The sequence below is a fragment of the Dermacentor andersoni genome, chromosome 10 (genome assembly GCF_023375885.2).
Source record: "Dermacentor andersoni chromosome 10, qqDerAnde1_hic_scaffold, whole genome shotgun sequence".
Taxonomy (NCBI): domain Eukaryota; kingdom Metazoa; phylum Arthropoda; class Arachnida; order Ixodida; family Ixodidae; genus Dermacentor; species Dermacentor andersoni.
In genome coordinates, this window is record NC_092823.1 from 139380775 (window position 1) to 139405656 (window position 24882).

The 24882-nt window shown below is 47.3% G+C and overlaps 1 protein-coding gene and 1 long non-coding RNA gene across 2 annotated transcripts in view; both read left to right on the plus strand.

Annotated features, from left to right (window-relative positions):
* The first annotated feature begins 6636 nt into the window (after positions 1-6636).
* Positions 6637-24882, plus strand: part of LOC126545206 (aldehyde dehydrogenase 1A1-like) — a 187636-nt gene continuing 169390 nt past the window's right edge. The window contains exons 1-3 of the mRNA XM_050192967.3: positions 6637-6734; positions 11051-11247; positions 21070-21174. Of these exons, the coding sequence (XP_050048924.2) occupies positions 11209-11247; positions 21070-21174 (144 nt within the window). The 5' untranslated portion in view covers positions 6637-6734; positions 11051-11208. The remainder of the gene's footprint in view (positions 6735-11050; positions 11248-21069; positions 21175-24882) is intronic.
* LOC129388141 (uncharacterized) lies at positions 11256-14259 on the plus strand. Its single transcript, XR_008615169.2, has 2 exons — positions 11256-12917; positions 14129-14259. It is a non-coding gene; the product is annotated as an uncharacterized lncRNA (long non-coding RNA).

A 24882-nucleotide genomic window follows, 5' to 3' on the forward strand; every position in this document is an offset into this window, starting at 1 on the left:
AGCAATGCTCATAAATGAACCTTAAAGGTGAAAACTGAACGTATACCTATCACTAGTGTGTTTTGTAAATACTGCTATGGTCGAATTGTGTTTTGAAGTATGCTGTTTGTTTTTCCGCCGAAAGCCTGTGTTTTGTAAGGATGTCTTATGTATTGTGTAAAAAATATTGAATGTGTGTTCTATTATGTAATGCTCTTTCTTGATTTTTGTAGCCTGTGGTGCCGCCTGTCATCCGGGTGGCGTGGCCTCGTCAGGCAAAGTATGCCTTTTGCCACGTCACCCTGGACAACCTTTTCGTTGTCTTAAATAAATTCTGAATGAATGAATGAAAAAAACTGTGACGACGCCAAAGTGTACCATTCCGTTTAGTCACACATGATGATGATGACGATGGCGTCATATTATGGCTCTTACCCACACTGTGGGATTGGCCAAGAATTGTTTGCTGAAAACATTTACTCAATGTTTTGAAGTATTACATGTTCGACTAAAACAAGAAAAAAGCATACAAAAACAAACAGATGAAGAAAACATTGAAAAAATCATTCCTTTAGTTGATTGCATGTAGCCGCAAGCTGCCTAAAACACGTACCTGTGGCTGAAACCTATAACTGACGCACCAAAAGATAGTATTATTTCTGATGAGAAGATTATCCCTAATTTAGCAAACTTAATTTCTAGAAGTCTTCTTCTTAACAATTCGTATCGGCGACAGAACAAAATATAGTGATCTAGGTATTCTGTTCCGTGGCAGTATGATCACAGAGGCGATAACGTCGTAACAGTCCTGTGTAAAGATATGTTTAAAGGAGGGACACGGCAGAGTGGCCCCCGCTTCTTCTTGGTTTCTCCTGTGAAATTCTTCCTTCTCTTTCACGAGCGGTATGTATATATATATATATATATATATATATAGTAGGCAAAGAGGAATTCTTCAGGCTACCTTTCAAACGTAAAGAAGTTGAGTGGTGCTACAAGGTAAACAGAGCAAGTATTTAATTTCAACAGTTTCGATCGGTGGACCGACCTTCCTCAGGGTTTACAAAAAAAAATGGCAGTTCGGCCCTGGTAGTGAAGACACCAGACTGGGTGCCCGGTCGTTCTCAGATACATCAAACCGAGAGGGACAGTTGTGACAGTGAGTGATTTTCGGCAAGAGGAAGGCGGAGTCCCATGTATGTAGAGCACGGAGGTCAGTGAAAAAAAGAAAAATAAAAAGAAAAAAAAGCACACAGGAGGAGGGAGATGTAAGTCAGAGAGTGAGGGGGGCGGGAAGTAGCGGGAAGTATGCTCCTGGCGCTGCTCACGCGCTCGGCCGGCGCTGATGCCGCCCTTGACCTTGTTAGCCCAAGTGAAAGCGCACCCGCGCCCCCCTAGAAACGGAGCGGCTCCTGGTGGTTGGACGACGACCCCTGCCTCGACCTGGAACGGCTCCTAGAGCAAGAGCGCCCCTTAGAGCGTTGGGGGGGCGCTCGCCCGCTGCGCCATCTCCAGTTTTGAAGTGAGGGAAGCTCGCAGTAAAATTGAGTATGAAGAACGACTGAGGAATATGGAAGAAAGTGAATGGTCTGGGAGAGTGTTGAGGTATCTGTACAGGAAAAACATTGATTCACAGTGGAGGAAAAGGACTAGAAAGCTCACCACCAAGTATGCGGCCTGTAGGGTGGGCAACACAGCAACAAAGAATGTCAAGCGGAAAGTCAGAGGCCGAAATAATCTCATGGGAGGCGGCAATAGAAAAGAAACCTGCCATGATGATGATGATGAAAAACTTTATCCCTCTTTAAAGGGAAGGGGGCAATGGAATAGAGGGTGGGGGGAGGAACTACTTGAAGAAACAATTTATGATAACTCAAAGGGAAGCTCATTACATTTTGAAGCGAGATCGGGATGCCTTAGAACGCGCACCTATAAAGCTAAATATAAGAATGAAGAAGAGGCATGTGCTTGCTGCGGTAAAGCTAGAGAAACTATGGAGCATGTTTTATTAGAATGTGAAGACGTCTACCCAGCGGTCGATTTAGGCACCACTGGCCTCCTTGAAGCCCTTGGGTTCAGAGGGAGCAGTGGTAAAGCAAACATGTCCGCAATAGACATTAGTAAGAGGCGACTGGAGGATTGGTGGAAGAAAAGTAGGGAAAGGACAAAAGACGGAGACGTACAAAGGCACAGTTCGCATAGAAGATCAGAAAATTTGGTTGTGGGAGTTGATAGTTTTTTTATTGTTTAACTTAGGTAGGGCATTAGGCAGTATAATAGGAAGAGCTTGGTGGCGCAACCCACCGCCCCGTTCCAAAGGGGACGCTCATAACATCCATCCATCCATCTCGGCTGCCTCCTGTTCCGCCGCTAGCACCGCCCTGGCTCCCTCCTGTCGTCGGACACTACCAAAACTTGGAACAAGGCACACAGTTATGATCCTCTTCAGGGTTCCGAGCCCCGCATCCTCGGCATTCAAGACAATCGGACGCTAAGCTTGCCGAACACAAAACATATCCACCTGCTTTCAATACAGGAAACACTGTACCATGGTTGGCCCATATCTGACAAAATTGGGCACTCTTAACCCGTCGAAAACAGTGATAACCGATCCTGTGTTCTTGATTCTTTGGACCGCCGTAGCCAACGGATTGCCATCATTATCGATGTTCCGCCGGGTGTCGAACTGTCGCCTGGCCATCCATAGCGTCCACATTGCGAATGATCCCCTCACTCGTAGTGGGTGCGGCCGTCTCGTACGCACTGACTTCAAAATCCTTGTCTGCCACTCTAATTGACCTGAGTCTCACATACCGTTCAGCGTCCCTCCTTCGTGACGTACTAGCCACCAAGATGTTTTGCATAAAGTTAGGGCAGGTAACATCTTCCTTAATCTGCTCAATACTGAGCTAGGCCTGCCGCCTCTACGGTAGCCTTGCCCACCGCTGTAGGGCTAACGTTCTTCAAGTTCAGTCCACCCCGTGGGCGAAGAGACTATTTTGATGTGTTCCTCTGGCATTGGTGGCCTTCACAATGCGATTATCAATTACCGAGCCTCCGCGCCGTTCACTTGCGCCCCTTGGTTCAGGCATCTTGTTTTGTGAACCACCATCACTCAATCGAAGCTTCGTCATGGCTCTAGATCTTCAGCTGGACACTGTCCGCCATCCCGAGTCTTCGGCAAAGTCCTCCGCCAGGAGCTCTTCCCCTTCCACGGGCATTGCTGCCATGCCAGACGAGCATGCCTCGCCGCGCTAGGTCTACCAGACGTTAGCTCTCGGCCAGCAAGGCCGAGAGCTAAAAGTACAAAAGTTTCAATGAAGTCCAAAAAAGGGTGGCCCACCTCAAAAGCAGGTATCCGCTGAATCCTCTCGTCTTCGTGGATCCGATGATATCAAATTTGTACCACAATATGATTAAAAAAGGTGCAGAAGCATTCGAAAAAGATGGACCCATAAAAGCCCACAAGCCTCCTTCGAACTTCGTCGTCGTCCACCATGGTTCGAGGGAACTAACGAAATTCATTTTTAAGATATCTGCACAGCACTAAAGCTTGATGTTTTCAAGAAATGAAGGAAGAGCATAGAAAAAGGCATCTGCAATTTATATTGAGAACCGTCGAATGCAAAAAAATTGTCGGATTAGTAATTTAGGGCCGCAGAAGTGCCGCCGTGATATCATGTGGTGGCGGCAGAAGGGCGCCGGAGATTGGAGGAACTAGATGCATTTATGGTCGCAGTAACTTTTCTTCAGGAAGCATATCCACGCTATTTGTATTTCTTGATTTGAACGAACTCTCGGTGAAGGCTTCGTCTAGAAAAATGCTCGAAGGGAGTAGAAAGGTGTGAACGACGTTACCATTTTCGTTTTCAGCAGGTGATCTTTCGCGAATTAAATATGGCACAGGTATTTATACAGATGTGACGCAACATTTTTACTAATTATGTTTTCGGTATAGCATATGTGCATTTTTTCAACATTTCGAGCTTCCTTTTCTTAGATTTATCAGCGGCGTCCACAATTTTTCCGTTCACGCAGAAAGAAAAGCTTTTTAGCAGTACATTCATAGTGAACCACAGCACCTGTTTTTTGAGCAACACTTCACTTGTATGGCCGTCATCACAGGCGTCGAAATAAGATGAATTGTTGCTGGTTAGCAGCTGTAAGGGGAGATCCGTCACTACCTGACTCCGATTGGGCAGATTTAGAAAGTGCTCCTTCATTAAGTGTTCGTCCACAATAACGTAGATACAGCTACAGCATTGACGGCAAGTATAGTTTGGGGTACCAGCCCAACTTGGGCAAGCGCTCTGATGAGATCGTAGTGCCTTTCAGCAACAGAGACACTTATTTCTTTGTTCACGGTCAGTGCCTCCCTACATTTCGCGCATTAGAGCTTCTTGAATGTAGCAATAAAGTGCTGATTTTAGCCGGTTGGTACTTGTCTGACAATCCGTTGTTTGCTGTTACGTTTCGCCTACAACGCGCGGTATAGCCGGCGCGGATGCAACGGACGCCGGGGCTTCGTTCAAAGCGGCGGACATTTTGGCCCGTTCAGCGCCTCCGATACGCCTCCCCGCCACGCGCGTCCAGGCATGTTTCAGTGCCACGTGTCTTCAAGTGTGCGTGTGTGTGTGTGTGTGCATGTTGGTGCCCACGCTTGTCAAAGCGCGGCAGCCGGGGAGAGGAGCTCCCCAAGTGTGAAGCGAGGAGGTCTGACCGGCGCCGGCCCGGCGGATGCGTCACTACACTCGTCCCAACGTGTCTCTCAGCCTGTCCATGCCGCACATCACGTGCGCCTCTGGCGAGGCGTTCCTTCTTCCCCTCGACTCCGAGAGTATAAGAGCAGCTGCTCCCGGACGCCGAGGGAGGCTCCGATTTCTTCTGTCAAGTAACGTGCTCTCCCGTCTCTCCACTTCGGTCGACCTGACCGCCCGCTCTTTTGCGATGCTAGAATAAACAAGTTCTGTTACCAGTCGACTCACGCTTTGCCGGGACCTTCGGATGCTTCCAGTTATGCCCCAGGCCGTCAGGCCAACGCTACCCTTGGGGCTTGCGACCCAGATGCAACAACTCGTGCCAGCGGTGCGATTGCAATAACGGGAGTCAGCGCTGAGATTCCAACATTGCGCTGTTATTCTTTTTTTACAGTAGCGTAGAGGGCGTATCCTGCCACGTAGACCAAGACTGGTATGATGTTTTTGATCTCCGAGAGCGCCTCCCGAGTCGCCACTAGGTTGCAGCGAGTAGTTGCCTTGCTTGTTTGATGCAAGACGCTTGCTTGCTTGATGCTGTTGTGACGTAAGACGCCTCCTGAATGATGTCCTCGGGTGCGAAGTGATCCTCGCACACCTAAAAAGAATGTTAGCTTAACTTACATAACAGATTTCTGCTAGACGCGTGGTAATACTTTCGCTATATGTCATACTTAGGTACCGATTATGTGCTTTGCGAACAACCTATTAAAAAGCGCGTGGACTAACCCTGACTAAAAAGATTTTGACATTACTCACCGTGGTGGGCTGAGGAGTGAAATCAGCTCTTGATATTCATGAAGTGCATGTATTTTTCGCACAGATGATTATCCCTAGGAACGCTTAACACACGCACCTTACATCCTAGGTCATTTTTCCCCGACACTTGGAAACACAATGCTTGTTATGCATGGCGATGTTAATCTCGCTACATTATTAAAACGCGGTCACTTTTCAAATCACATAGGGCGGCGCGCAGTGAGGCCATCTTGGAGAGCACGAGAAATTGCAGACAACTTGATCCAATGAGCGACTCAGCTAGCGCGGAAAGCGACTGCATGCTCTTTCCAACGCACACAGCATTCAACAAAAAAGCTACTGTGCGCAGCCGTGATAATAGAGCCGCGATGGCGCGCATTGCTCGCGTGCAGCGCACCCATGGATGGCGGCGGCCATGGAGAGGCGCGTTGCCTCGAACGCTTCTTGTCGATGGCGTAGAGTCGGACTTGAAGCAGTGCTGCGGCCTTAACTTGATCTACTTGGTATTGGTCAAAGTGAGGTGACGTCAGAATCGGAAGGAAAGTCCTTGCTCGTGACCTTGATCTGCCTTTGGCGTAGACTATGAAACAGATGCCTCGCTTTCAAATGTCGCACAATAGCGCGGTAGTCAACGAGCCTGACTCTCAAAGGCACACTATTCTAGTAACATAGGTTCCAATCCCAGTGACGGTGGTTGTGGATAATCTTTCTTTTTCTTCACCCAGTGGCGATAATGAAGCTGGCGATGACGAGGTGGCGTGATGACAATAGAAATTGTCGTGTTATTATAGATGGCAACAATGGTCGTTGTCGGCGTATCGTATTGAACGGATGGATGGACAGACAGGGCTAGCCCAATTTGTAGCACATGATTGTTGTCGCAGTAATAATTGGGGTGGGGTATCTCACCTGGTTTGCTCTAACCGTGCAGGATCGGGAAAATATAAGCCGTGCCGCTTATATTTGTGCCACAGGCATGAAGAGTAGACATAGCGCGTCCTTTGAAACATTTTTTCCTGTTAGTAGCACTGTGTTGAACTTGGGGATGAGATATGGATCTACCTTCGTTGAAACAGTCTGAGTGGTACTTGTGACCCATCTGCGCAGAATCATCACACCGCACCAAATCATTGAGCTGCTACAAACCACCCGTGGCGCTTCAGGCCGACGACCGGCCAGATAGAAGGTGGACAGCCCGGACCGTCCCACACTTGGCGGCAGCGGCGACAGGAAGGAACCCCGGTAAGCTGTGACTCTGCTTTTTGCAGGTTGGTGCTTCCATACCATTTCGGAATGTGTGCTGTGCTAACAGAAAAAAATACGAGAAGTTAGCAACACAGAAATGGGTTTGCGCAACGTGCAAAACTATGAAGCGCAAAGGAGAGAACCTGAATGAAAAGATGGCTAATGAGGAGGCAGCCGACATAAGGTCAATCCTAGTCCGCATAAATGAGAAACTTGATCAATAAATGCCACTAAAAGAGACTGCACCAAACATAGAAACATCAGTGCAGTTGATGTGAGAAAAATGTAATGAAGTTCTAGAGCGACTCGCTACTCAAGAAAAGGACGCAAAAGAAATGCGCAAGAGACTGGAGGCCCTTCAACTAAAAGCACAAAGAACAGAAGAAAAAACTACGAAGAAAGAAAAAAACTACGAAGTGAAATTAACCACCTTGAGTGGCCAGGCAGAAGGCTAAACCTTGAATTTCACGGAATTCAGGTGTCCACTGATGAAGATCTGTTAAGCAAAGTGAATTCTGTGGCCGACGTGATCGGTGTGTAAAGGCTTGAAGGTAGACATTGATACTATTCACAGATTACCGTATAAATTGATAAGATTCCCGGAACTATTGCCCGATACGCCGTACAAGCAGTGAGGGATCTGTGGTTTGAAAAGAGGCATAAACTGACGCAGAGCAAATGTAGCGCTTCCATTCTAGAAAACTTGACAAACCACAGCAGTCACTTGCTACAACAAACAAAAGACTGGGTGAAGCAAAATGCGCACCAGTACGTCCGGCACAGAAATGGCAAAATTTTGATGCGGTAATCCAATGGTGATTCGGTGATTGTAGTGCCCAGTGCACGTAATCTTCCTACATAATTCTCCCTATTACGTCTGTGTCATGTGTCTGAAAAGTTATTTTTAATGTTTGCCATGGCTAATCGCAGTTACCTTCTTCCTGATGAGGTAAGCACAGTTTTAGCAAGTTATAACAAAACTTCCCTCAAATGTCTTCACTTAAACACCCGTTCACTGTGTAACAAGGAAACCGAAGTCAACTCTCAAATCTCTAGCTTTTTATTTTTGTTTCATGTCATCATGTTCACGGAAACTTGGTGTAATGACGGCCAAAATAACTGCACGTTCTCCTCTTATCAGTCGTTTTCGTTTAATCGATCCACGCGTCGTGGTGGTGGTGTTATGTTGCTGATAAAGCCAGGCGTCAATTGAGAACTGCTTGATTCGTTTTGTGTTGTTTGCAATGACTTTGAAATACTCTCAGCACGTGTGCACAAACAAGTATTTTCTGTTTGCTATCGGCCTCCTGATAGAAATGCTCCGAACTTCTTTCACTTTTAACGAGCAATTCCTGGGTTTCATTTCTAACAATGGTTAATATGTGATTTCGGGCGGTGATGTTAATATTGATATGCTGGCAAATACTAATCTGCTAAAAGCAATGGAAACGCTCATTACCTAAAATGGGTGTGAGAATACAGTTACATTACCCACAAGAGTAACAAAGACTGTGAAACATTACTTGGCCTTTTCATAACAAACGTTGACAAAACGAACATCACGACGACAGTTTTATCATCCGATTTTAGGCATCACCTCCCGATAATTCTCATAATACAGAAACAAAATATGGAAGCCCGTAAAATGCGACAGCGCGTTGTGTGTCAACCCATTACGAAGGCTGGTGTAGACAGTTTTAGAAAGGAATTACTGCAGTCTGACTTTAAAAGGCTTCTGGAAATATAAAATGCTGATGGCTCATACAATAGGTTTATAAATAAAATACCGGAGATTTATAAGAAATATTTCCCGCTAAGAACGTTTACCCTAGGTGGAAATATTCGTAAGCCCTGGATTACACCCGAACTGCACAGCAAAATTAACTATAAGAACTCGCTTTACCGTAGTTTTGTTAAAACAAAAGATCCGAATCTGCTCAAGACATATAAAACATATCGAAATAAGCTAAACAAAGAGATTAAAACGAGCAGGTCTCGTTACCTTTACCCTGAATTCGAGAGTTTTTTTATACAGAAGTGATCAACTGTGGAAAAAACTAAATACCTTTATGAGGCCTAAAAAATCAACACCAGGTATCTGGAAATTGTCATTGGATGCCAGGGAAGTAAGCGGCAACGTACTTGCCAATTCCTTTAATGATCACTTCCTTCAGTATTCCGATTGTGGAGTACTTAATGAGTTCATCGACTTCATGGCTGCTCACAACCAATGCTTTTCTCAGTCCAGTAACCGGATCTGAGGTGATGCCAGTTTTTTCCTTTCTTACAAATAGTTCCAGCTGTGACGCAGAACTTATGCAAATTCGTCCAATTAAATATGTTCTTGACATTAGGTGTCCCTATATAACTTACATTTTTAACATCTGCTTGTCGAGCGTCTCATTTCCGAAAAGAATGCAAATTGCAAAAGTGACTGTACTGTTCAAAAAGGGTGATGCGAATGACATGGGTAATTATCTGCCAATTTCTGCACTACCCATATTTTCTAAGGGATTAGAAAAAGTGAACCACATTCGAACATCCAGCTTCCTTGATAAACAGAATTTAATCTCACCTGCACAGTTTGATTCATCAAAAACAAATCTACGGAAATGGCGTTACTAGAACAGAACGAATTCATTTTATCACATTTTGAAAAACTAGTGTTAGTACTGGGTATCTTGTGGATTTCTCTAACGCCTTTGACTGTATTCATCACTATACACTACTTAAAAACTTGAAATATATGGAATCCGCGGACATTTCCTGCAACTAATTCAGTGATACCTTAGTCACCGGCAACTGTTTCTAAAAATTGAATCATATCAATCTGACTTAACATCTACTATTAGAGGTGTTCCCCAAGGGAGCCTTCTGGGTCCACTGCTCTTTAATACTCATGTCAACGACCTTACAAATATCTGTACGAAACCAAAATATATTTTATATGCGGATGACGCCAGTATATTTATAACAGCTCAAGAATGTAATCAGCTCGTAAGTGCAGCAAACTCTCTCCTTATAAACTTGAAAAATAGTCCATAGCAAACCAGCTGAAAATAAATGTTAATAAAACAAAAGCTGTTATATTTAGGGCAAAATCGAAGCAGTACAATGCTCCAGTAAACTTAACATATGGGGGCGAACCACTGGAAATAACTGATCACAATAAAATCCTTGGCGTAACTTTTTCCAATAATATGCTTTGGGATAACCATACCGACACTGTTTTGACAAAGTTAACTCGTGTAGTTGGCGTCTTATCTCGCCTAAGAACATATCTGCCATTAAAGGTCAAGCTTCTTCTTTATAATTGACTTTTTACTCTCATCTAAATTACTGTTTAGTGGCTTGAGGCACAACTATTCAAACTAATTCACTGAAATATTTTGTCCTCCAGAAAACAGTTGTCAGTCTGCTTTATGACTTACCATACAACAGCCATACACATAGTTTTTTTTTTCAAAAGACAAACATGAAAGCAGTAAAAAATCTTTATAACTATAAGCTAACACTAGCCTTCAAACGCGAAGTACTTGAAAATGAATGTTTCTACGCGACTTATCATCACTAAAAGAGAACATTTCCGTACACATTACCCATCACAAAGAAAAATGGAATGTTATAACCTATCGGGCTAACTGGTTAAAAGGTAAACAAAAACCCGGGGCACTTCGCCGACCAAATAAAGATTTAAAAGAAAAGAAGACGTTCCACAGAAAAAGGGTCCTTCACCCTGCCCCCTCTCCTGAATAATTACAACAAAAGTACCACTGACATTTTAAAAATAACTAATGCTGAAATACGGCAACACTATGTATAAGATACCTAGTCGGTCTCATTGGATGTTTTTTGTTTGCATTCATTGTGTTCATTTCGGTTCCTATGTATGTTTTCGGCGTTTCTTTCTGTAACCGTTTTTACTGCCGCCTTGTAGAGGGGGCTGCGGGCTCCTGTCAAGCTGCCGTTTGTTCGTGCAGCTTTACCTGTAGCCTCCTCCATCTATCTTGACGAAAAATAAACATTATTATTATTATTATTACTATTATTATTATTATGTTTCTGGGAGAACGAAAGTGTGACTGAAAAATGCAAAGCTTATGGTCTTGCGTCGTTAAACTTAAATTGCGGCTTGGCAAATTAAAATGCTCAGAGAGTGTAACGGCTTCTCCAACCCATACGCACGGGCGTTGAGCATTTATCGCTGAGAACATTTAGCGCTGGCTGTAGAAGTAACTAGGGTATCTTAAAGATATGTAAGCTGAGAGTACATGGATATTCCTTCAAATCGCGTCGGGTTTCGGGCCTCACAGCCTTGCTCGCTCCCCATTGTCGGGGCGGCCACTCAAGCCCCTCCGACGGCGCCTATCAGCTCCTCCTCGGCGCGGGCCGAGACGAGAGCAGTCCTCGTGCACCGCTGCAGGCAAGCAGACGTTCGCTCCTACGCCGGCTCTCGGAAAAAAGGCACGCCATGGGACCAATCCGAAATCCCGTGATCAAGTTTTCTCAGGTGGGAGCTCTTCCATGAAGACTGCCCTTTGCATGCCTCGCGTCTCTTCTGAAGGGGTTCGGCTATCATAAAAATGTCCTTAAAAGTTCCCTGAGCTCCCGAAGCATATATTCGAGGCTTTCGTAGTCTTTCTTCGACTCTGCCCGTAGACTCACTAAAGATGGTCAGTGGTCGACAATATACTTTCAAGGCGAGTGAAAGCAAAGGAAAGGAGACAAATAAGCCGTACTGTCGTAATATAGTTGAACACATTACTGCGTGAAATGAGTGCACATCAGCGCGGCTCGGCATTGGGAGCACTTCTTCGCAATTTGAAAACTTGCAGGATATATTTTCACCATACATCGTTCGTAAATTTCGAGAATACGTATATTTTTTTATACTCGAGCCAGCCAAGTCGACTTCCCTTCTGAGCTGAATTCTTTTTCAAGTTTGCGTAATATTTGTTACGCTAAAGAAGTTCACACTATTATTTCTAAGCATAGCGCACAATTTTTAACACGACAGCGTTAACGGCCGCGTGTCGCAGAAAATCCGGCGTCGACGTCCAGCGTCGACCATCTTTTCACAAGAAATCATATCGAAGCAGGGTCATTCCATGCGAAACGTCCCACACCCAAAGGCGACCATCATTGATCTTTTCTTGAAAAAATTGAGCTACATGGCTATTGTGTGACTAAGGCTTCACCAAAGTATTTTCGTCGAAAAAGAAGTTTTGATCACGTGAGCGCACTTTGAAGTTTCCGCAAAGGTGCAAAAGTTGGTTGGAGGTACGTTTTTTTTTTATTCTAATCTGAAACTAGGCGCAATAACAAATTTATTTTAGTACATTGTATTGGCATCCTTCTTTCACATGACGTCATAATTGAATGCATTTTAGAGTTTTCCGTGTTTATTTGGCTCACTAAAAAGCAATAAAACTTGCGTTTTAGAAATTTTTTTCATAAACTGCGTCACTTCTTCAGCTACCATAATTTTTCTCCTTTTTTTCCTGTTACTACAATGTCTGCTAAATAAATTGAAATTATTAATAAATATATTTTTTGAGGAATATACCTCCAAAATTGGCAAGAAGTGAATTTCTTGCGATATTGACACGTGAACTCGTTTATTTGTTACGGGTGAGCGCTTTTACCGTCCACGAAATCTTATCGCTCAGCGCAGACGCGTCTACACGTGTCGGAAGTTTCTAGAATGTTATCGGTGCTTCTATCCGCTGTCTGTCATCGCCGAACCATAGAGAAATTCAACAAGAGGGAACACTCTTCAAAAGCTGGCAGCAGGAAACACGTCACGCCTAGTTTCAACTCCATCCGTTAGTTGACGCGAGCATCAGAAAAAAAGAATGTGAAATAAACTTCCAGACAACGTTTCATTTCTTTTATTCTTTCCAACTAAAAGTCACAAAGTTTTGCGTGTAAATGAACTTATACTTTGCAACTTATTTTTCTTGCGTTGCCTAGCAACAAGCTAGCGGCACGCCAGACGCGCGTACATACGTCAGGCGCCAGACAAGCCGCAGGAGTGAGCGAGGCCGGCTGCGGATGTGAAGCTCGCGTGCTCGGCGACCCGTCTCTTTTGGATGTAGCCCGTTTTTTGGGCTCCCGGCGTTCTCTTGTGTTCCGTCTGCATTTCGACACGGCACCGCTGCACTAATGGACTACAGCAAGGTGAGGAATCTTGTTTGACAGATCTGCGACGCACTTAAAGAACATTTAGGCTTACTGCACAAAACTGAACCTATATAGTGACGCAGTTATCGAAAAGCAGCTCCGCAATCCAAGCCTAGTTAATGAGTTAATTACTCGTACTGGGAGATGTTTGCGACGCTTTCTATGACGCCAAGCATAATTATAACTTATCTCGGTAGTTTTTGGGTACGCTCGCCGCACCTGGCTTTCTGACGAAAAGCACCTTGGCCGTGTGACGCAGTTTCGCGTATACTGAATCTTACCGGGACAAATTTTGGCTCTTTATCTGACCCCAGACATTATTTTAACTAATTTCACTACTTTTTGGGGTACTTTTCAAGCACAGTGACCGCGCTCGGCGTAGTGGCGCAGTTAGCGAAAAGCAGCTCGGCTGTGTGCCGCAGTTGGTTTCGCGTGTACTGAATCTTACTGGTAGAAGTTCGTGACGCATTATCTGACCCGAAAAAGTATTGTAATTTATTTGGTAACTTTTTAGGATATCTTGAGGCATACTCGCCGTGCCTGGGGTTGTGAAGCTGCTAGCAAAAAAGCAAGCCGGCCATAGTGAGTTAGTTTTGCGTGTACTGAATTTTAGTGGGACAAGTTTGTGACGCATATTATAGCCCTGCAACAACATATACCTTATTTCGGTACTCACGCTTGTCGAAAATGCGATGAGCGATTGCCGAGACTGATAACACCGGAGCGTTGCATGCGCTGGCAGGACGCGTAAAAGATAACACGCAGGAGCTCAAGAACATGACATTTATGTATTCTGAGCGACTGAAAACAGGCTTTGCACCCACGAATCTGTCTTGAGTGCGACTAGAAGGCATTCTGCGAGCGTGTAACATGGTCTGGCTGAGCCTGTGTTGTAGTCACCTCTGTGTACTTGGCGCACCATCGCGTCGACTGAGGCCAAGTTATTTTGGAAACGCGCAGTCACCCGTGCATTTGTGCACTTAAAGTGCAGGAAATAATGCCCGAGGAGGGAGGGGTGCTTGAAAATTGGATGTTTTGTTCAGATTTTATGGCATTGTTTGGGAGGAGTCTTTGCTGCGAAATGTACGTAAAAGTGAATTTATCTAATGCCGTTCATTCACCACTTACGCACGTTTCGCCTCTACACGCAATATCCTGTTAAGTGAATATACCAAAATGATACATGCTTGTAATTAACTTTCTTTCAGCTGATGGCATCCGGTGGAGCTTCGTACGGCAACGACTGCTGCTTACCTGGTGCCCCAACATTGGATGAATGTAGAAGAAATCCGAAACGAGTATTTATATAGAACAAAATAAACGTTTCATCATTTCAGAAGACGTCTTGCGTTTTCTTTATGAAACTGCACCTGATGGATTCGGCGGAGTCTTGTGAAGGTCGTACGCAATCACTTTTACTAAATAATGCAACGATTCCACGCCAAGGACACGCGGGGTTCAGCAGAAGCGAAAATCAATAAATAAATGCCGCGCCGAACAGCGGAGCCGGCGCGGCGTGTACCAACTGGTGTTCAAAACGCGCGCGCCCGAAACCGGAAGGAGTTAATACCATCCGCTTGGTGTGCTACAGTCAATTCGGCCGCTGGGCTCTATGGGAGTGTCCGCTCTTGTTGAAATTTATTTCTCTGTGGCCGAGCCTTGTGTAATCTGATTGCATGTATGCGCGACGCGAATGGCGTAGAACTTCGTGGAAGGCATGCGGGTCCCAGCGATGACTCTGGAACATTCGACGACTCATCTATAAAAGCCGACGCGCTTGACCCGCTGATCAGATTTTGACGATCGCCGCCTGTTCGCCGTTGTCGCCGTTCTTTAATTTTAGCCTGTTTTTGTGGGCACAGGTTCGCCTAATAAAACGCTAGTTTCGTCTTTCCCAGTTTGGCTATTTTCTTTGTCACTATCACGTGACATCTGGTGGAGGTGCTTTGTGTTCATGTACTGGACGCCCCCAAAAAGCCGTAACCCAAGCGCGAACACGGAAGACTTCACCAACGTCAACAAGAACCAGCGCGGTAGCCGCAGGCTGCAAGGACTGCCGCCGGAGCACGGTCTTTTGCCTGAGACGAGCAGGAAGATTGCCACCAAGTCCACCCCAATGGCAGCCTCAGCGTCCCCCATCGTGCTGCAGCAGCCCAGGGAGCCTCCGACGTTCCGCGGTTCAACGTTCGAAGACCCGGAAAGCTGGCTTGAGACATATGAGAGAGTCGCTACATTTAGCAGCTGGAACAGCGACGACAAACTGCGACGTGTATTCTTCGCATTGGAAGACGCTGCCAGGACGTGGTTCGAGAACCGAGAAGCCACCTTATTGACCTGGGACCTATTCCGAAGCGGCTTTCTGGAGACATTCGCAAGCGTGGTACGCCGAGAACGAGCTCAAGCGCTATTAGAAACCCGCGTGCAGCTACCTTATGAGACAACCGCGATCTTCACGGAGGAAATGAGCCGTCTATTCCGTCACGCCGCCGCTGAAATGCCCGAGGAGAAGAAAGTCCGCCTACTCATGCGTGGTGTGAAAGAGGAACTTTTTGCCGGAATGGTACGAAGCCCACCGAAGACCATCGAAGAGTTTCTTCGCGAGGCCACCAGCATCGAGAAGACACTCGAGATGCGAAACCGGCAATTCGACCGCTACACGAACTCTGCAAACTACGCCGGAATTCAATCACTGGCTACCGACGATCTACGCGAGGCTATCAGAGCGGTCGTACCGGAAGAACTGCAGAAGTTCTACCCAAGGCCGCAGTCCCAAGTGGATCCAATCGCTGAAATCGTCAAAGAAGAGGTTCAGCGATCGCTTGGAGTCCCTGAGGTGCAACCACGATCACCGCAACCTCAGCCGGTCATCCTACGCCCGCCGTCAAGGTCCCCGTCCGCGACAGCGCCAGGGCCCTGTAACGCCGCAATTCCGTCGACCACCGCCGCCGCCGCCAGCATGCCCACCCGTCGCCCAGCGAAGCTACCCGAGGAAGACAGACGCTTGGCGCGCTCCTGATCACCGCCCGCTCTGCTACCACTTCGGGGAAGCCGGCCATGTGTACCGCCGATGCCCATACCGTCACCTGGGATTGCGGGGGTTCGCCGTCAACACACCGCGCCCCCGGGAAGGTGAACGCCTTCGTGACATCGCCGACTACCTCGCCGCCACTCAGTGCAGCCCTCGACGGCCGTCCATCACCAGGCCGCTACCTGTCGCCGCAGCGCCGTCCATACACTGGCCCAGCACGGGGCCGCTCTACGAGCCCATATCCGGAAAACTAAAAGCAGCAACCGACGGAGGTGCGGTTGCTGTTCGTCGAACTGACGAAGATCCGCCGACGAAGACGACGAAGAGACCATCTTGACGACATAATAAGGACACGCCGCCGTGCTGACGAAGTCAGGAAGCCAAGTCCACACCGACGAAAGACGACTCGACGACGCGACGTTCCAACTTCAGTTCAACACGACGCAGCCGTGATCCGACGCCAAGACCTAACTGCAACGCAAGACAACGAACCACCGACCTCGACGTGCTTCTCGACGGCCACGCAGTCACCGCCTTAGTAGACACAGGAGCCGATTACTCCGTCATGAGTGGACCCATCGCCGCCCAGTTGAAGAAAGTTAAGACCGCATGAGAAGGCCCTCAAATTCGAACCGCTGGAGGACACCTCATCACGCCGTCTGGAATCTGCACGGCAAGAATTACCATTCATGACCGGATTTATCATGCCACCTTCGTTATCCTCCAACAGTGTTCACGAGATGTCATTCTCGGTATGGACTTCCTGAACTAACACGGCGCAATCATCAGCCTGAAGTCGAAGTCAATAATGCTGTCGGAGGATAAAGCGATACCGCCGGAGAGCCTTCGTAGTCTCCAGGCCTTGAGTGTGCTCGAAGATCAAGTGAGCATTCCGCTTCGCTCCAGCATTGTTATTTCGGTCGGCACCGAAACACCCGCTGACGTAGAAGGCGTAATCGAAGGCGACCAACGTCTACTGCTCGACCGCGAAATTTGCGTGGCAAGAGGGATCGCTCGCCTGCACGGAGGAAACACGAAAGTGTTGCTGACAAACTTCAGCCAGGAGTTCAAGCACATCAACAAGGGCACGACGATCGCATGCATCGAAGAAATTCTGGAAACCAGCAGTGCGTTTGTCCTCCCGGATTCTGTCGCATCTACCCCGACGACCGTAGTACCCGAGCCAGACTTCGACCTAAATCCAAGTCGCCCCACGATTAAGGAACAACAGCTCAGAAGTCTACTACGACGATACAAAGAGCGCTTTTCGACGTCATCAAGGATTCGACAAACACCAGTCGCAAAGCATCGCACAATAACCGAAGATTGTGCTCGACCACTCCGCCAGAGCCCTTATCGAGTTTCTACCCGAGAACGTGAAGCTATAACGTATCAAGTCAACGAAATGCTGCGCGACGACATCATCCAGCCATCAAAAGCCCGTGGGCATCTCCTGTAGTCTTGGTGAAGAAAAAGGACGGAACCTTACGTTTCTGCGTCGATTATCGTCGTCTGAACAAAATCACGAAGAAGGACGTATACCCCCTCCCACAGATAGACGACGCATTAGATCGGCTCTGCAACGCTAAATATTTATCGTCGATGGACCTTAAGTCTGGCTATTGGCAAATAGAAGTTGATGAAACAGATCGCGAAAAGACCGCCTTCATCACCCCAGGCGGCCTCTACGAGTTCAAGGTTATGCCATTTGGACTGTGCTCAGCGCCTGCACCGTTCCAGCGCGTGATGGACACGGTTTTAGGAGGATTGAAGTGGCAAACCTGTCTTGTTTACTTGGATGACGTCGTTGTCTTCGCCGAAAATTTCGACGACCACCTTAGGCGGCTTCCAACAGTACTAGAGGCCATCAGGTCATCAGGGCTTACTCTGAAGCCGGGAAAGTGCCGCTTCACTTACGGCGAGCTTCTGTTTCTAGGCCACGTCATCAGCAAATCTGGAGTCCGCCCCGACCCGCAGAAGACAGCTGCCATCGCAAAGTTCCCGCAGCCCATCGACAAGAAGGCAGTGCGTAGATTCCTTGGCATGAGTGCCTACTACAGGCGCTTTGTCAAGGGCTTTTCACGCATCGCGGAGCCGCTAACGCATCTAACCAAATGTGATGTCGAGTTCAAGTAGGAAACGCCGCAGGCCGATGCATTTCAAGCACTCAAACGACGCATGCTGTCGCCGCAGGTACTTGCACACTTCGACGAGAACGCCGATACCGAAATTCACATTGACACCAGTAGCCTAGGCCTCAGTGCCGTGCTAGTCCAGAGGAAAGACGGACTAGAACGGGTGATATGTTATGCTAGCCGGTCGCTGTCAAAAGTGGAAGGCAATTATCCCACGACTAAACAGGAATGCCTCGCCATCATTTGGGCTACAGCAGAATTCCGCCCTTACTTATGAGAGGCCATTCAAAGTGGTCAGCGACCATCACGCGTTGTGTTGGCTAGCTAACTTAAAGGACCCTTCAGGACGGCTGGCACGGTGGAGCCTCAGACTACAAGAATACGACATCACTGTAACCTACAAGTCCGGACGAAAACACTCAGATGCCGATTGCCCATCACGCGCCCCCATTGACCCGCCGCCGCAAGATGACGAGGATGACGACGCCTTCCTTGGAATAATAAGCGTGACAGACTTCGCGGCACAGCAATGAGGAGACCCGGATCTAAAAGCCCTAGTCGAGTATTTGGAAGGGCACACCGACGTTGTCCCTAGGGCATGTAAGCGTCGATTGTCTTCGTTCACGCTTCAAAACAACCTACTCGTGAAGAACTTCTCACCAGTACGCGCCAACTACGTTCTTGTTGTTCCGTCGGCGCTGCGTCCAGAAGTACTGCACGCCCTACACGACGATCCGATCGCTGGGCACCTCGGTTTCTCCCGGACGCTATCGAGGATACAAGAAAGGTATTACTAGCCGCACCTAACCACCGAGGTCGCCCGTTACGTCAAGACATGCCGAGACTGTCAGCGACGCAAGACACCACCGACAAGGCCAGCGGGATTACTACAGCCGATCAAGCCTCCTTGCCGACCTTTTCAGCAGATCGGTATGGACTTGTTGGGACCGCTTCCGACATCAACTTCCGGAGATAGTGGATCGTCGTGGCGACGGACTACCTCACCCGCTTCGCTGAAACTAAAGCTCTACCGAAAGGCAGCGCAGCCGAAGTGGCGAAATTTTTCGTCGAGAACATCCTGCTGCGACGTGGTGCTCCAGAACTCCTCATCACCGACAGAGGAACGGCTTTTGCAGCAGAGCTCACGCAAGCCATTCTGCAATACAGCCAGACAAGCCACAGGAGGACAACTGCCTACCATCCACAGACGAATGGTCTCACGGAGCGCCTGAACAAGACCCTCGCTCACATGCTAGCAATGTACGTCGACGTCGAGCACAAGACGTGGGATGCGGTCCTGCCGTACGTAACATTCGCTTACAACACGGCGGTGCAAGATACAACACAGATCACGCCATTTAAGCTGGTTTACGGCAGGAACCTGACGATGACGCTCGACGCCATGCCGCCGCACGTCACTGATGAGGAAAATCTTGACGTCGCTACCTATCTCCAGCGCGCTGAAGAAGCTCGACAGCTCGCCCGTCTACGGATCAAGAACCAGCAGCGTACCGACAGCCGACACTACAACCTGCGACGACGCTTCGTCGAGTACCAGCCCGGCGACCGTGTTTGGGTATGGACCCCGATACGCCGACGAGGACTGAGTGAGAAACTATTGCGGCGCTATTTCGGACCCTACAAGGTCATCCGACGTATTGGCGCGCCGGACTATGAGGTCGTGCCAGACGGCATTTCGCATTCACAGCGGCGCCGTGCACGATCTCAAGTGGTCCACGTGGTGCGCCTTAAACCCTTCTACGGACGCTGACGAACTTCCGTATTTTGTTTTCTTTGGTACGAGTGCTTTTCTTTATTACTTTCGTTTGTTTGCAGCATCGGGTCGATGCTTTTTAAGAGGGGGGTAATGACACGTTTACTTATTTTTATCTGGCGGCCACGTTTCGCCGCCCAACAAATGTTATCGCACAGTGCGGGACGCGCCTGCATGAATCCGGTTTCTGGATAATTATCGATACTCCTATCCGCTGTCTGTTGTCGCCGAACCTTATGTTATCTGATTTGATCGCCTGACGCGAATGGTGTAGAACTTTGTGGAAGGCACGCGGGTCCCAACGATTAGTGTGGAAAATTCGACGACTGGTGTATAAAAGCCGACGCGCTTGACCCGCTGATCAGATTTTCGACGATCGCCGACCGTGTTCGCCGCTATCGTTGCGCTGTAAGTCTAGCCTCTTTTTGTGGGCACAGGGTTGCGCAATAAAAGTTAGTTTTGTCTTTCGCAGTATTTCTACTGTGTTCTTCAACGTCACCACGACGTGACAGTATGTTAAATTAATGCTTGGCTTTCGACAGAGACACTCAATGCCTTTTAATGAGCAAATTATCGGGTCTCTGTTAGAACTCGTTAACAGTGTCTTGAAATAGAAATTTTTGTTCCATCATCAGAAGTTTACACAGTTAACAATTTCATCTCGTAGTTTTCACATGTTACATCTGGAGCACATTAAGGAAGCGCGCTTACCCCTTACCTCTAACCATTTTGTTAATGATTTGTCCTTTAACGTATCTTCGAGCATGATACGTCTTGCAGATAACTTATTTATCGTACAATAATAAGTTTCGAATGTCACCGTATGCTGCAAAACAATATTAATGCAGTTAATACCCGGTGCAGTACATGGCCAATGACTGATAAGCCATACAAATAAGTGAAATGCGGTTCCCTTCATTCGAGAACGTCGCCACCCAAGCGTCGCGCTTACCATAAGATACGAAAGCATGTCGCGTGCGCTGTCATGTAAATATACGGGACTCACTCTTATACATTATCTGTCAAGGTACAGTACTTGTACATGTGCGAAAACACTCAGGTGTTTGCGCTGCAACTTGCACAAAGCCCCCACTAAGTATGTTCTTAAAGTTGCCTATTTTATAGTTGTTCCCCCACAGTCTCATTTCCCCTCATCCATTCAGTTAATTCATGAGAACTAACTACTGCCGACCTTCTATCTTGGCATTGCAGATATTCATTAACAACCAGTTCGTCGACTCCAAGTCTGGGAAGACATTCGCCACGTTTAACCCGGCCAATGAGGAAAAGATCGCCGATGTCCAAGAAGGCAGCAAGGTGAGTTCGAAATGTATGCGTGTGTATGCCTGCCTTTGGAAACTTTAATCCTCACAAACTTGCTGAGCTTTCCTTTAGTCTAGGCGGCATATTCTCGATCATTAGCCGTGGTGTTGCCATTTTTTTCGATATTCTTTCGTCTTATAGAAATGCCAATTTTAGGTGTGTGGGGGTATCGTCGCGGTGCCTATTTAAGAGTTTTTTATTGTGCATAATAATAAGGTTACAAATGGGGCTTATACATAGATTCTGAGGGAGGTCCCACAGTCAACGGACTGTAGGGGACCTCCCATTGCAAATGAGTAGAATATGTAAATACCAAGCACCTATATGCTATCATACAAGAGAGCACATTAAGTTAGTCGCTAGCTAACGTTGTAAAGTATTTAATAACACAAAGCAATTATTAATATAACGACAACGATCAAATTGTTATATTGAGTGCAAAAAATTTACGAAGGTTTGATTTGAACGTGTAAAAATGAGAGAGTACCTTAATATGACACGATAATGAGTTCCAAAGTAGTGTGGCTGAAAAATTAGTAGTAAATTTACCGTAATTAGTTCTAGGGTTTGGTAGTAAAGAGCTATTGGTAGAAGCTAAACGGGTAGATGTGGAATGTGGATACTGGCTGTTAGTAAATATAGGGAATGGGAGCTTTCCGTTAATAGATTTATAAACAAGTATTTATTTAGTTTCTGTAACGATAAAATACCGTTAGAGCTGAGCAATGGAGATGCTTCCAAATGTGTAGCTGCTACGTGTACGGATGTGAATTGCTTGATTTTGGGTATGCTGTAGTGGGGTAAATGTGTGGGATGCGTGTTTCCCCATGATGATATGCAATAAGTAATATGCGTGTGAATAAAGCGGTAGTAGAGGGAGACGAGTGTATTCATATTAAAGAAATTGCGAGGTTTAATTAATATTTTAATTCGCTATGCTGCCTTCTTTGCTAAGGATAAAACATGCTCATCAAATTTTAGGTGTTTATCTAATATGACGCCAAAAAACATTACACTGTCAGTAGGATAAAGTATGCTGGAAGCAAAGGTTAGCGATAGATACACTGAGATATGCTTTTGTTTAGCTGAGAAGATGAAGTTAGATTTTGCAGGAATAATGTGTAGTCTGTTTAGTCGGCATGAGGTTACAATATTAGCCGCGTTTTGGTTAAGCTTGCACATTAATGAATCAGGACTTTTGTATGAGGAGAAAATGGTAATGTCGTCAGCGTAAAGGATACAGTCAGAGGATTTCAGGCACTGTGGGAAGTCGTTAATGTATATTAAAAACAAGAGAGGTCCTAATATATATCCTTGTGGTGCACCAATGTTAGTTGTTTTAGGGTGTGAGTGCGTCTGCGTCAGCAGGCGTTTGGTGTGTTGCGACACCACTTACCCGAGCACACGAGGGTTGGACCCTCCCGCGTGTAACCGTGCGCGGCTTAGCCGTGTCCGGGGAAAGGGGGATCCTGGAGGTTGAGCCGATGCTGGGTGTTCGGACCTTTAAGGCCCCCCGGCGGAGGCAACACACCTCTTTGGCCTCTGCTTCACGTAGACGGAACCCCCGACTGACCCACCCGGGGGAAATCGGTAGTTGCCTTTTCCTGTCGCTCTCTCCCTCCAGCCTTCGTCTTTCTCTCACTTTCCACCTTTCCTGTCTTCTCCTGGCTTCTCTTTACTTCCAATTTTCTAGGCAGCAAGGGTTAACCTTGTGTGAATAACCAACCTGGGTAATTTCATATCTGGTTATAGTGGTAATGTACAGCTGGCGTTTGCAGGCCGTGTTTCACAGGCCCTGCAGCGTCCCCTTGTAGGACTCCATGGTGGGTGGCTGGCGTTACCACCGAAATTACAATCTCCTATGGCTACCTCCTTTCCCCCACTGCCTGATCGCTCCCTGAAGAGGGGGCGCACCGATGATGTTTTAGAATTTTTCGCCCGTCAAAAAGAAACTTTTCCTCGCTTCCACGTAGTCCATTCTGAAACACCAAACAAACCCGTGCGAACAATCTCACCATTTCTCGTGTCCAAGTCCCTGACCCAAGTTCTTGGTACAGGTTACAAAGCATCCAGAATAGCAAGCGGTGATCTCCTCTTGGAGCTCCGCAACATGAAGCAATATGAAAACCTACCCAACCTAGTATCATTTGGCGACGCCAAAGTGACAGTAACTCCGCATCGTACTATGAATACCACCCGTGGCGTAGTCTCCGATGATGATCTCTTGGAGCTGACTGAGGCTGAGCTCTTGGAGGGCTTCAGTGAGCAGAACGTCATCAACGTTACGCAAATTAAGATGAGGCGTGACAACAAGGAAATACAGACCAAACATCTCATACTTACTTTTGGCGCAAGTGTCCTGCCCGAGTCCATCGAGGCCGGGTATATTAAGCTCCGTGATCGGCCATACATCCCTAATCCCCTGCGTTGCTTCAAATGCCAGCGTTTCGGTCACAGCTCACAGAGCTGTCGAGGCCGCCAAACCTGCGCTAAATGCAGTGCTAATGAGCACACTTCTGAATCTTGTGAAAACTCTCTCCACTGCGTAAACTGTGAAGGCGAGCACGCTGCATACTCGCGGTCGTGCCCATCTCGGAAGAAAGAAAAAAAATAGTTACGATTAAAGTAAAAGAAAACATAAGTTTCAAAGAAGCACGCAGGCGGGTATCCTTCCTGCCAAAACACACCTTTGCCGATGTGGCGCGTCAGGGGGCAGCGCCACAACGGTCACCGGCGGCTGTCCGACCCACACCCAGTGAGGCGACAGTGACGCCATCCGCCCCCTCGGCGGCTGCAGCTAACGTTGCTATGCCAGCACAGCAGACGGGGCCATCGACCCCGAAGGTGGGCGCAGCCGAGGCTACCCCAACCTCCTCGACCCCTTCCAGCGCTGGCAACAGCCGGCGCAGCCAAATCCCTCAGGGAGCCCCATCGACCTCCGGGCTGGTGGGCGCACGGGTCTTGCCTTCCGAGGCAGGACCCTCAGAAAACTTCTCGCTCGCTAGAGCATGTGTCTGGTGCCTCACAAGAGGCAATGGACACTATGCCTGTCCCCAAGGCGCACCAAACGCCTAAGGAGCGGCGAGGCTCCCTCGAACGCTCCAGAAAGGGCAGACCCCCGTTACAGGGCCTCGAAAGAGCTCTGTAACCTAAGGCATCACCTCCATTTCCATACACACAGCACTTATTTACTTTCAATATGGATACACAAATTATTCAATGGAACATCAGAGGTCTTCTTAGGAACCTTGATGACGTGCAAGAGCTTATCCAAAAACACAATCCAAGAGTGCTGTGTCTACAGGAAACACACTTAAAACCACAACACACAAACTTTCTCCGACCGTATGTGAAGTTCCGCAAAGATCGCGATGATGCTGTCGTATCATCAGGCAGTGTTGCCATTTTTATTCATTAAAGTATCTCCTGTCAGCGTTTACAGCTACAAACGTCCCTTGAAGCAGTGGCGGTTCGAGCTGTTGTTCTAAATAAACTCGTCACCATTTGCTCGCTTTACTTACCCCCACACTACAAATTAACGAAACATGAATTCCAAACCTTTATAGATCAATTGCCAGAACTTTATGCTGTTCTTGGCGATTTTAATGCGCACAGCTCCCTGTGGGGTGACTCTCGTATAGATGCGCGAGGTCGTCTTGTTGAACAGTTAATTTTTTCTTCTGGTGCGTGCCTTCTGAATAA